The sequence below is a fragment of the Lipotes vexillifer genome, unplaced genomic scaffold (genome assembly GCF_000442215.2).
Source record: "Lipotes vexillifer unplaced genomic scaffold, Lipotes_vexillifer_v1.1 scaffold174, whole genome shotgun sequence".
NCBI classification, from domain to species: domain Eukaryota; kingdom Metazoa; phylum Chordata; class Mammalia; order Artiodactyla; family Lipotidae; genus Lipotes; species Lipotes vexillifer.
The window spans coordinates 33,085-45,693 of NW_006785255.1; the positions used below are offsets into that span (position 1 = coordinate 33,085).

General features: G+C 35.5%; 1 protein-coding gene across 2 annotated transcripts in view; it reads right to left on the reverse strand.

Annotated features, from left to right (window-relative positions):
* Nucleotides 1-3,293: 3,293 nt before the first annotated feature.
* Nucleotides 3,294-12,609, reverse strand: part of TMEM64 (transmembrane protein 64) — a 34,556-nt gene continuing 25,240 nt past the window's right edge. The window contains exons 2-3 of one of the 2 annotated variants that reach the window (XM_007457335.1): nt 10,646-10,801; nt 3,294-4,110 (exon numbers count right to left, since the gene is read on the reverse strand). In XM_007457335.1, the coding sequence (XP_007457397.1) occupies nt 3,919-4,110; nt 10,646-10,801 (348 nt within the window). In that variant the 3' untranslated portion in view covers nt 3,294-3,918. The remainder of the gene's footprint in view (nt 4,111-10,645; nt 10,802-12,609) is intronic. The other variant, XM_007457336.1, reaches the window with a different exon arrangement.

Genomic DNA, 12,609 nt, shown 5'->3' on the forward strand with positions numbered 1-12,609 from the left:
AAAGGCATCATAAGCATTACTGCAGCCTGAGATAAATGACTAACAATTGTTTGACTGGAAGGTAGCATTTCATGATTTGGGGACATTAGAAAAAGAAACACAGAAGATCGAATGTCAGTGTTAGACATCAGAACCATTTCTCCACAGGGCCTCTGCTATAACCATAACCACCCCCATCTAAGGTCAATTACCAGCATTCCCATTTTTAGGAGCATGTCCTCCTTTGTTCCTGAATTGCTCCCTCCCCTGGCATAACCTTTTATTTTCTCAGGCACACAAGTGATCTGGGATACCAATTATCAAAAGATTTTACTGATTTACCTTTAGAATTATCTATTTTAAGTCTTCAGCTACCTTAGAAAATAGTTTGCAGCAATCACTTTGCAATTCAGAAGTACCAAGTTATTATTTAGTTGTTGAATTATTTAACAGTTTTCATTCAACATATGCGAGGTTACTGGAACTCCTTAGCTTTAAATATCCTGTGGAACGAGTGATTCCACTTCCTTCTTTTAAGCTTTTCAGGTTAAAGACATGACCTTTAAAAAAATTATATCCTAAACAGTTTATTATAACAGAAATTAGCAATGTCCAATTTAAAAACCAGATAGTGTTATTCAGACCACCATTCTGGTACACTGAGTGGTCTGTGTCTGAAACAAAATTCCATCATTGAAGTCATCAACCTAGGTCAGTATCATTGCTCCTGAGGTCCTCATTAAACCTCTCTTATTCTCTACAAATGCTGACTGGTTTTGAACAGCATGGATTTACCATGCATCTCAGGATTTACCTGCATCAACCTGGCACATACCTGGCGACTTTCAGCATTCTAAAGAAAGTCCCACAAATATTGACGTATGTAAGCCATAGCACCTTTCCTAAGAATAGTTCCAATCAGCATTGCACATTAACAAACACATACTGGTATATGCTTGTAGCTCCACCACCTAGCTCAGTTAGAGCTAAATAAGAGTAGATACTGAACTTAATAGCTTCTCAGGGAAGGACATGTTTTATAGTCACAGGCTTGATCTTATCAGGGGAAAGTCTTCTTAAAAGGTTTGCAGTTGGTTACAAAGTGCATAAAAGGAGAGTATGGTTGGTTCTGAATAAACGCACAAAGTCACTTCTGAACATAAACTCAAAATACACATTCTAATGACAGAGATTTGGTTCTATTATTTTCACAAACCAAAGTACAGATTTCAAGTTATTTCACAAATCAGATGATCAAATGAAAATGGACATGAAAACATTTAGTAAATTATTATGTGTTTTTAAAAAGAAGTGCTGCTGTTTAAAAATAATTTACATGACAGAACTTGGCAAAGAGTAAACAAAATCATTAGTAATAACCCAGAAAATGTGGAAAACTAAGAAAAAGGCCCAATGAATTAAAAATAGAACATATCTTTCATCAGATTTGAGATAAGGTATATTGTGTGCTTTTAAAAATATGCATAAAGCAACTTTATACTGCACTTAAATGATTTGAGAAATCCAAAATATTTTCTCTTATAAATATATACTCTATGACTGGATGTAATATTTGGGCAACATAAAAGGATCCTGTAGAAATTTGTTGCTTCCAGAAATCTGGGATACAGAGTTAAAGATGGAGTGAATAAGGCATGGTAATGCTTTGTACAATTTATAGACAGCTCATATAAAAAACCAGCTATCAAATAGCATGACTATAAGGGATAATAGTTTATGTGGAGGCTAGAGATGATGAACAAAAGGAAAACTGCAGCTTTAGATTAGTATTTTAGAAATAGTAAATCCATACTATTTTAAGTAAAAATGGATGATTTTATTATATAAAATTATGTTGGCAGAATACAGAAAATTACTTCTCTTTTACTTTTACATATTTATTTTAAGTACTAAGCAAAATGCAACAGTTGGAAGAACTCATGACGAACTACCAAAAGGTATTCATTTGGCAAAATTATTCAAGTTACAAAATGCTAATTAAATAAATGCACTTCAAAATACATGAAGTGTAATACAAGTGTATGAAAGTAGTGATCTTAAATTATTGATTTCTTTACCAAAAACTAAACACAAACAAGAAGCACAAGAGAAATACTGTCAAGTTAGACAGAAAATAATAAACCAAACATATTGTTTATTGGGATAATTAAACTAAATAATTTTTAAAGATAACCAAACAAGTAATTAGGATTCAAAAAAGAAAAATAATATTCCAATACTATATATTTTTTCTACCAATAAAAGAAGAAAGGATTTGTAGGCCAATTGAATGCTATAGACCCAGGTGCCTATAAGATCATTTGCACTGAGTTCTTCTTGGTATGTACATATGAACTTCACTGTTACTCAAAGGTGAGCAAACTTAGGCATTATGAAGGACAGGAAAACAATTATACCTGCAACAGGGCAAAAAATTTACACATTAAAGTGGTCAAATGCATCTTTAGCATAAAACTAAAATAACCTGCTTACAAATAATTCTTTTGCACTTTAGTAAATCAGGGCAAATATTTTACCCTAATGAAAAGGCAAATGGGAGGTCTCTGATAAGGTGACATCTTCATAGCTAAAAAAGAGATACCTATTAGAAAATTTGCATTCATATCTATAATCTCCATTGTAAAAAAAATGAATCATTAAGTTCACAATTAAGCTATTTAAAAAATATAAGGTGATAAATGAATAATATGTCATATGAATCATATTGCCGAATCATTGTATTCTATACACATAAGTGCTATTAATAAATACACTCAATTCATTCTACAGAAGAAAGAATTGAGAGACTTAATTTCACATTTCAGAATTCCTGAGTCTTAGAGAAAAATAAGTACCAAAAACCAAACAAAATAAGCCTACTCTACAGTACGGCAAATAATACAAATCTGGGCATTAAGTTAACATTACTTATAGTTTTAAAGATGAAGACTATGGGAAAAATATATATGTACTTCAATGGAATTATAAACATGATTTTAAAGCTTGGATTTTTAGAAAGGCGTTTTCATCAAACAAGGCCACCTGAGTGACATCTTTAATGATGGTAAGCCCACCACTTTAAAGGAATAACATATTTATTTCAAAGCCTAATTATGAATATAAAAAGAAAAAGAAGTTTATTTTAATAAAATGTTTTAGTAAGGCTGCAATAGGACAGCCCTTTGATGGAAGACCTAAGGAGAGTAAAACCAATGTAATGAAATTAGAACTCAAGTTCTAATTTGAGCCACCACCCATAATTTCCCTTTTGCTTTGCATATTACACAGTGAAACTAAAAAAGGTATCTTAAGAGCACTTCAGTCCCACAATGTAGGATTTAAGCTTGTGTGTATTGGTATAATTGATCCTTACAAAAATACATTCAAACAAAAGTTCATGTCTATTTTCTAACTAGCAAGGAAAAGGAAAGCAAAGTGGTCCCACCTAAAACAATTAGGAAAAAAAAAAAAAAAAACATCGTTTATCCTTTCTGGAAAGACTACCAAAGCAAAGAATGTCCAATAATATTATATATGTAAAATTGCATACTTTTACTCATCTTTGTAAGTAGGAAAGATGCTTACAACTATTCATAGACTTTATAAATAAAGACACTAAGCAAAAAAATATTTGGATTATTTCTCTATTCATAAGTACCCATAAAGAAAACAATGAAGAAAAACTAAAGTGCAGACCTATAGGCCATTATGGGTATAATAAATGATAAAGAGTTGCAGCCAAAATTGCATCTACATTTACACTTACCTATCCAGAAAATTATTCTTGCTTTTTAAAAAATGTGCAATTTAAAAACTAGTCAGTTTCTGTTTGTTTTTTTGTGCTGTAATACAATTAGAACTTGCATCTGCCCACTAGCGAGGGGACTGCTAAACCTTGGACTGCACGCTAGGCTCTGACAATCATACATTTCATTAGAATCATACAATATTGATTCCACCTCCAGAAAATGTTAGGGTCCTCTTGTTGTAGAATGAAGAGCCACTGATATTTGGTTGATTGCCTTTAACCAGAGAAGTTTTCAGTTCTATTTCGCATGCTACAATAGCTGCATTCAATTCCACTTCAGCTCGATGAACTACATAAAACATGAGGCCTATACTTATAATAATCTGTGAATAAAAATAAAATATTACAGTTAACAATATTTTACATGGAAAAAGGGGAGAAATATATCCAATAAATATTTGTCTTAGAAATGTTACAAACAGGATGCTTGTCAAATACCGTTAGGTAAAATTTTTAAATAGCTTACACACAGTTGTCATTTATTCTTCCTTTGGCTGCTGGGTGTGGAGGGCCAAAATCTACAGGGTAACCATTATATGGTATCCGGTTAACACAAGGCAACTATACATCCCTTTTAGTCCATATTAAATGATGTTTGTTTGATACAAGTCAAGCTTCTCTCTTTGTACCAAAAAGTTTCGTTCAAGGAATAAAAATAATTTCTACAATAGAGGTAAAGCTGGCTAAACTTTATTAATGTAATACTGTAGTATTATTTCTGTGCAGAACTAAAAATGTCCCTAGGTATTTTTAAGCCCACTTAGAGAGAAGCACTACCATTTGCAAATGACCTACCTGGTGCAGCCAAAATTAAAAATATTAAGAAACACTTTTAAAAAATGAAATGCTGGACTTCCCTGGTGGCGCAGTGGTTAAGAATCTACCTGCCAATGCAGGGGACACATGTTCAAGCCCTGGTCCGGGAAGATCCCACTTGCCATGGCACAACTAAGCCTGTGTGCCACAACTACGGAGCCAGTGCTCTAGAGCCCACGAGCCACAGCTACTGAGTCCACGTGCCATAACTACTGAAGCCTGTGCGCCTAGAGCCCGTGCTCCACAACAAGAGAAGCCACCATATGAGAAGCCCACGCACCGCAATGAAGAGTAGCCCCTGCTTGCCACAACTAGAGAAAGTCCGCGCACAGCAATGAAGACCCAACACAGCCAAAAATAAATAAATTAATTTAAACAATTTTTAAAAAATGAAATGCCAATAAGCTTCAAAAGAAATAAACTAGAGATTGTGAACATGAAACTGTCTATACTTTTCAAAACAGAAACAAAGGAACATGGTGAGGGGAAAAACGCCAGTCAAAGGGATAACTAGAAAAAGCATTAAACTGAAAATCAGGTTCTAGTCTTGGTTTAGCCACTCACTAGTGCTGTGATTTCAGGTAAGTCCCTTTAAACCACATGGGCTTCTCCCACTGTCCAAAAGTTGTGGCCCCTCTGTGCTTAAACATTCTACATACAATTCAGCACAATGAATGTCTAAGCAGTCTACATCTTTTAAATGGTATTTATTCCAAAGTTCATTTTAAAGCAGTTCTTTAGAGTTTGGAGCAAATATTCTCAGTAGATATTGTTTAATGTCCCAGCAAGCTTTCAAAGGCTGCTCTAAGCATAGTGATCCTTAAATATAACACTGTTTCAATTAAGCCTACCTATAATTTTATGGGAGAAATATTCTAGATACAAGTGTTGAGGGAGGTGGGGGAAAGGCAGGATACTGGGAGTAAGGTAGGTTGAGTAGATGGAGGAACCTGGAACTTGCACAAGGGAATCTGTACATTAAGCGAATACCCATTACTTAATACAATTCTAAGCAAATTAGTTACTTTATTTTATTTTTTATGTTATAGGAAACAAAGATATTTATTTTATTCATCCTTATTTAAAACATTTTTTTAAAATATTTTAATTTTATTGGAGTATAGTTGACTTACCATGCTGTGTTAGTTTTAGATGTATAGCAAAGTGATTCAGTTACACATACACATACATTCATTCTTTTTTAGTCTTTTCTCATATAGGCTACCACAGAATATTGAGTAGTTTCCTGTGCTATACAGTAGGTCTTTGTTGGTTATCTATCTTATATATAGTAGTGTATGTATGTTCACCCCAAGCTCCTGATTTATTCCTCCCTTGCCATTTTCCCTTTTGTAATCATAAATTTTTTTTTTGTTGTTTTTTGTTTTTTTGCGGTACGCGGGCCTCTCACCGTTGTGGCCTCTCCCGCTGTGGAGCACAGGCTCCGGACGCGCAGGCTCAGCGGCCATGGCTCACAGGCCCAGCCGCTCCGCGGCACGTGGGATCCTCCTGGACCGGAGCACAAACCCCTGCCCCCTGCATGGGCAGGCGGACTCCCAACCACTGCGCCACCAGGGAAGCCCCATACATTTGTTTTTGACGTCTGTAAGTCTGTTTCTGTTTTGTAAATAAGTTCATTTGTATCTTTTTAAAAAATCAGATTCCACATGTGAGTGATATCATATGATATTTGTCTTTCTCTGTCTGACTTACCTCACTTAGTATGATAATCTCTAGGTCCATCCATGTTGCTGCAAATGGCATTATTTCATTCCTTTTTATGGCTGAGTAGTTATTTCATTGTATATATGTACCACATCTTTTTTAACCATTCCTCTGTTGATGGACATTTGGGTTGCTTCCATGTCTTGACTATTGTAAATAGTGCTGCAATGAACATCGGGGTGCATGTATCCTTTTGGATTAGTTTCCTCCGGATACATGCCCAGGAGTGGGTTTGCTAGAGCATATGGTAGGTCTATTTTAAGGTTTTTAAGAAACCTCCATACTGTTCTTCATAGTGGTTCTAGCAATTTACATTCCCACCAACACTGTAAAAGGGTTCCCTTCAAATTAGTTATTATTATTATTTTTTTTTGCGGTACGCGGGCCTCTCACTGCTGTGGCCCCTCCCACCACGGAGCACAGGTTCCGGACACGCAGGCCCAGTGGCCACAGCTCACGGGCCCAGCCGCCCTGCGGCACGCGGGATCATCCCGGACCGGGGCACAAACCCCTGCCCCCTGCATGGGCAGGCGGACTCCCAACCACTGCGCCACCAGGGAAGCCCCAAATTAGTTATTTTAAACGTAGGCCTTTAAATCTTGTCTTTGTTCTCTAACATGTGAGCTCTCTTAAAAACACAAGATATACTTATTGAACACCCTAAGTTTGATACTATGTGGATGGTGATACAATGTAAAGAGATGAAAAAAATGTTAACTAATTGGGGGAGGGTGTGGATGAGATGCTAAGTTCTGCTTAGGACATGCTGAATTTGAGGTGGCTATTAGATATCCAAAGCAATTCAGTGAATGGGTCTAAAGGTATGGAAAGAAGGCTGAGCTGAGGATGTGTATTAGGGAGTCCTTGCAATAAACATAATAGCAGCAACCACAGTAACTGGATTTACCAAGAAGAAAAGTTTTCAGAGTGAGACTAAAAAGCTCTGGCTAGAATCTTGAGGAAGACCAAGTTAGGGGTGAAAAGAGAAGGAGGTGCTGATAAATGAGCCAGGCAAACAGCGAAAAAGATCAGGAGAGTGGTATCAAAGAAGCTAAGAGAAGAAGGTGTTTTTAAAAGGCATAGTCAACAGAATCTTAGGTTGCTAAGATGAGAACTGGAAAGTGTATCTGATTTAGAGAAGGTTAGTGATGAAAGCTTGAGTAAAGAATTTGGTGAGGCCACAGAAAATAAGTTTAGAACCACTGAAAAAGTCTTTCGGGTTCCCAACAAGGGTGAATGGGCTACATCTTTACATGAGATTTTCCCCCAGATGCCTTTCTGGAGCCCAGGGCCTGGCAATGTGTATTGACTCTTCCCAACAGCCCAGTGAAGTAAACAAAACAAAACAAAAGAACTTTTAAAAAAGTTTCCCTATTAAACCAAAAGAATAAAAAAAAAAAGAACAAAAACAAAAAAACAGAAGAATCAAACACAAGTAGAAAGACAAGCTTTAAAGGGGAAAGCATACAGAAAGTGATTTCTTCCGCTGTTAACTGAAAAGCAGGCCGAGAGTATGAGCAGAATATAAGAGGGTTAGTACATTTCTTAGTTGGAAATTGAGGGGTTTCCCATTTGAAGGCTTTTGATTTTTCTGTCAAGCAAGAGAGGTAATCTGTTGAGAATGAAGAAGGAAGCCAGGAGAGGAGGAAAAAACTGTGAGGAGGGTGAGGATAAGTTTGAAATAGTCATTGAGGAAAATGGGGGAACGGGAAGACAAAGGAAACAGAATATAGGGCAGTGTTGAGAAAGCAGCTGAAGGTTTGCAACCATGAATTAAATATCACCAATTTGCTTGGTTGTAGGACTTCCTCAAAAGAGCAGGTGCAAAGCAGATCAAAACTTGCATTTATCCAGGATTGGGGTTTTGGCTGATGAGTACACACAAAAATATACGGAAAAGATTAACTGAACTGACAAACCATGGAATCTAAGTTGGATTTCAGTACAGTAAATACTTGTGCCTTCCTCTGAACATCTGTTTGGTATTTCTTTGATTTTACAGACACTGTGGACTCTATTTAGGTGGCTACAGTGGGAGGCAAATTTGTGGCTCATTTCTAGTGAATATGAGGAAGCTCATGTTATTTACTCTGCTAACTTTAACCTAGGCTTCATCCTTTTTTCCTATGCTAATTTTCTCCTACAAGATGACTTCTTTCTCCTCTCTTTTTATTCTCCTGTATATCTTTTGTAAGCTAAATTAAATCCTCCCTGAAACAAATTACAAGTAACATCATCAATATATCCAATCAAGGCATAAACATGCCTTCACTTTTTTGTTGTTGTGGTGTTTGTTTTTTGTAAATGTCTGGGCTAAGAAACATTTACCTTTTTCCCCCTGTTTTGTATCCTAAGCTTAAATAGTTTGCCAATTCAAGCAAAGGGGTAAGAAATCGCTTAGAAAAAAGAACATCCTATATTTTAAGAAGCACCACTGACAAATGCATGAACTAGTTTGTTCTATTACAATTCCATTGATTATAGTTGAGTAATTTACTATGATGCATAGAAATATAAAGTATCAAATAGTGAATATCTTCTGAAAACTACTAATAATAAGGAATTCTAATTACAATGTCAAGAAAAAAAGATGTTTCAAATTGTTTCCAGGAAACTTGAAAAACATAAAATATGCTTAAATATACTAAAAAAATCAATCTGAGAATGTAGTGTACATCAGAATCTTAGAGTACCTTGGGATAATTATAAACATAAATTATTAACATAGATACTATGTAACACATAGAAAGTTTAGTATGTGATTGGCATGCTACATTAATAAAAATAAACCAACTGCAACAAAAACTCTAAACCTATAGCAGGTTATCTTAAAAAAATGTAGCTCTGAAGAAAAAATAGTAAAGAAAAAGAAAAACTGACTTCCTGAATATCAAAAATATTACAAAATTTTTGTTAAAGCAAGCCCTTTCACTGACAAGCTTTATTTATAGTTTAATGTAAATATTCCTGGGCTTACTTTGTTTACTAAACTTGTACTGCATAAGCACAAAGAAAATTAACTCTGGTTTTATTTATCATAGTATTTTTAATACAATATAGTACCTCAATAAATTGAGAATACCACTAACAGTAAATTTGCAATGTGACACCATATATTCAATAACAGTATAAATTGAAACTTACAAGTCAAGGGACCAGTAAGTTAAGTCAGCTATCTCACTAGTATTATCTGCTCAGTAGACTGTTGGTTATGAGCGTGGTCTCTAGAACCAACTGCCTTTGTTCAAATCCTGATCCTACCCCTTGCAGCTCAGACATTAGACAAATTACTATCCAATGGTGTGCTAGTAAACTAGCTCTTAGGGATCAGAGGTGGGAAGCTTGACTTAGAGCACTTGCCATTTTCCATAACTGTAGATACCCCCATCATGACCAATTTCAAGCTACCAGTGTGACATCACTGAATGTACAATTGGCTCGAGATAATAGATAATAAAATTATATGCCTACTAAGGTTTTGGTAGGCATTAAATGAGCTTAAATATATGGCATATAAAGCATTCAGTAAATGTTAGTGACCATCATCATCATCAAAAATTATGGTGATTTTATATTTTGGTAAGTCTCAGGAATGAAACGTACGACAAGCAAATGAATTTTTAACTCTTCCTGCATGTAATTTAAGGCACTGAATAAGTCTGCCTACATAGCAGGATTTTCCTCTCTTATTAACCTCTTATACTGAATTGTATGTACCCCAAACTATGCTATAATCTGCATGGTAGTAATAATTTTTTATACAAATATTATTTGAACTTATAATGGAATACTTCTATACTTTTTATACAGTAATACTTTCTAAAAAATTTTTGTTCACATCAAATTGTACTAGAAATAAATTTACATTGCCAGTATAATAATCTAAAAAATACCAATAGAAGAGTTCAATACCTTCAAAATTTGAAGGTAAAGTAACTAAGATAAAAACCCAACCCCACCAATCTCATTATCTTTAGAAATGTAGTATTAACACTTCATACAAACTCAGAACAGAATATTTGATTTAGTCATGACTTTGAAAATAATCACTGCAAAAAGAAACCTATTTTTGTCATTCCTTTTTTTGTGCTTAAGAGAATTTTCAATAAGTGTCAATTCAGTTCTATATATTTCCATATATCCACACAATTAAAAATGTAAGTGTTGTCAAAACATGAAGTAGTATTGAAAGAACAAGAAAAGGTGTAAAAAGGAAAAAATCTTCTGAAATTATTTTCAGTGAAATTTCTTAGATTTAAATCAGTAATGTCATACAAAAAGGAAACAAAAAAAGACAAGCCTTGGCCTTAAACTCACCTGTAAACAAAAAACAAAATATCCACTAACACTTTGTTCTGCAATGACATCTTCCATGGTCCTCAGGGTGGTACCCAAATAAGAATTCAGGAGCTGGGTAGGAAGCAGTCCAACCGAAGATGCCATCAGATAGTTGGGTAAGGAGAGATCAGTAATCTAGAAGAGCAGATTAAATGGAATGATTCATTACAACATAAAATTTCAACTTTACATAAAACTGTGGTACAAGTCTTGCTAACAGTTTTCCCTTGGAGTAGAGGAAGCTGAACTACTTTTCAAAGCATTCTGGTTTTTAAAAATGGTTATAAAGGGAATACATACAGAATGTAAAAGATGAAATAAAAGTTTAAAGAAATATTTTAATATTCTATTATTCTGCCATTGAAAGCTAACATTTGTGACTATTGTTTTTTCCTTACACGTAAAAAAAATGTGCACACACAGAGATCACTCTGTAAAAACAGTTTTTTAAGTCTGCCTCATGTCATTTAAATATTCTTCATAAGCATACTTAAATGGTGTGGTCACTGGGCTTTGAAGCCAGGTAACTCTAGAATGACATTTAAGGGCGGAGTCTTTGAATATAAGTTTTTTCATTTGTAAAATGAGGATAACAACCACTACCTTACATGGTTGCTGTTAGGATCAGAAATATTTGTAAATATCTTAACAAATGCCTAGCACATGACTGACACTCAAAAAGGTAGAAATCATTATTATTATACAATTACACTACTGGGTTGGCGAAACGGTTCATTCAGTTTTATTCCATAAGATGGCTCTAGTAGCACTTAGGTGTCTTTAACTTCATTCGAAACAATTTTGTTAGATTGTATTGTGACAGCTGTCATATCGGTGTGCATTTAAAAAATAACTTATCAAATTGAATTTTTGTGTAGCCATTTTAATATTAAAGATGGAAGAAAAAAAGCAACATTTTCGGCATATTATGCTTTATTATTTCAGGAAAGGTAAAAACGCAGCTGAAACGCAAAAAAAAAGATTTATGCAGTGTATGGAGAAGGTGCTGTGACTGAACAGTGGTTTGTAAAGTTCCGTGCTGGAGATTTCTTGCTGAATGATACTCCACTGTCAGGTAGACCAGGTAAGTTGACAGTGATCAAATCGAGACATTAATTGAGAACCATCAATGTTAAACCACATGGGAGATAGCCAGCATACTCAAAATATCCAAATCAAGCGTTGAAAATCATTTGCACCAGTTTGGTTATGTTAATCGCATTGATGTTTGGGTTCCTTGTAAGTTAAGCGGAAAAAAACCCTTCTTGATGGTATTTTCGCATGCGATTCTCTACTTAAACGTAACAAAAACATTCTGCTTTTAAAACAAATTGTGATGGGCGATGAAAAGTGGATACTGTACAATAATATGGAATGGAAGCAATCGTGAGACAAGCGAAACCACACCAAAGGCTGGTCTTCATCCAAAGAAGGTCATGCTGTGCATATGGTGGGATTGGAAGGGAGTCCTCTGTTATGAGCTCCTTCTGGAAAACCAAACGATTAATTCCAACGAGTACTGCTCCCAAGTAGACCAACTGAAAGCAGCACTCGATGAAAAGCATCTGGAATTGGTCAACGGAAAACGCATAATCTTCCATCAGGATAACGCAAGACTGCATGTTTCTTTGATGACCAGGCAAAAACTGTTACAGCTTGGCTGGGAAGTTCTGATTCATCCACCATATTCACCAGACACTGTACCTTCGGATTTCCATTTATTTAGGTCTTTAAAAAATTCTCTTAATAGGGCTTCCCTGGTGGCACAGTGGTTGAGAGTCCGCCTGCCGATGCAGGGGACGCAGGTTCGGGCCCTGGTCCGGGAAGATCCCACATGCCGCAGAGCTGCTGATCCTGTGAGCCATGGCCGCTGAGCCTGTGCATCTGGAGCCTGTGCTCCGCAACGGGAAATGCCACAACAGTGAGACGCCCGCCTACCAATA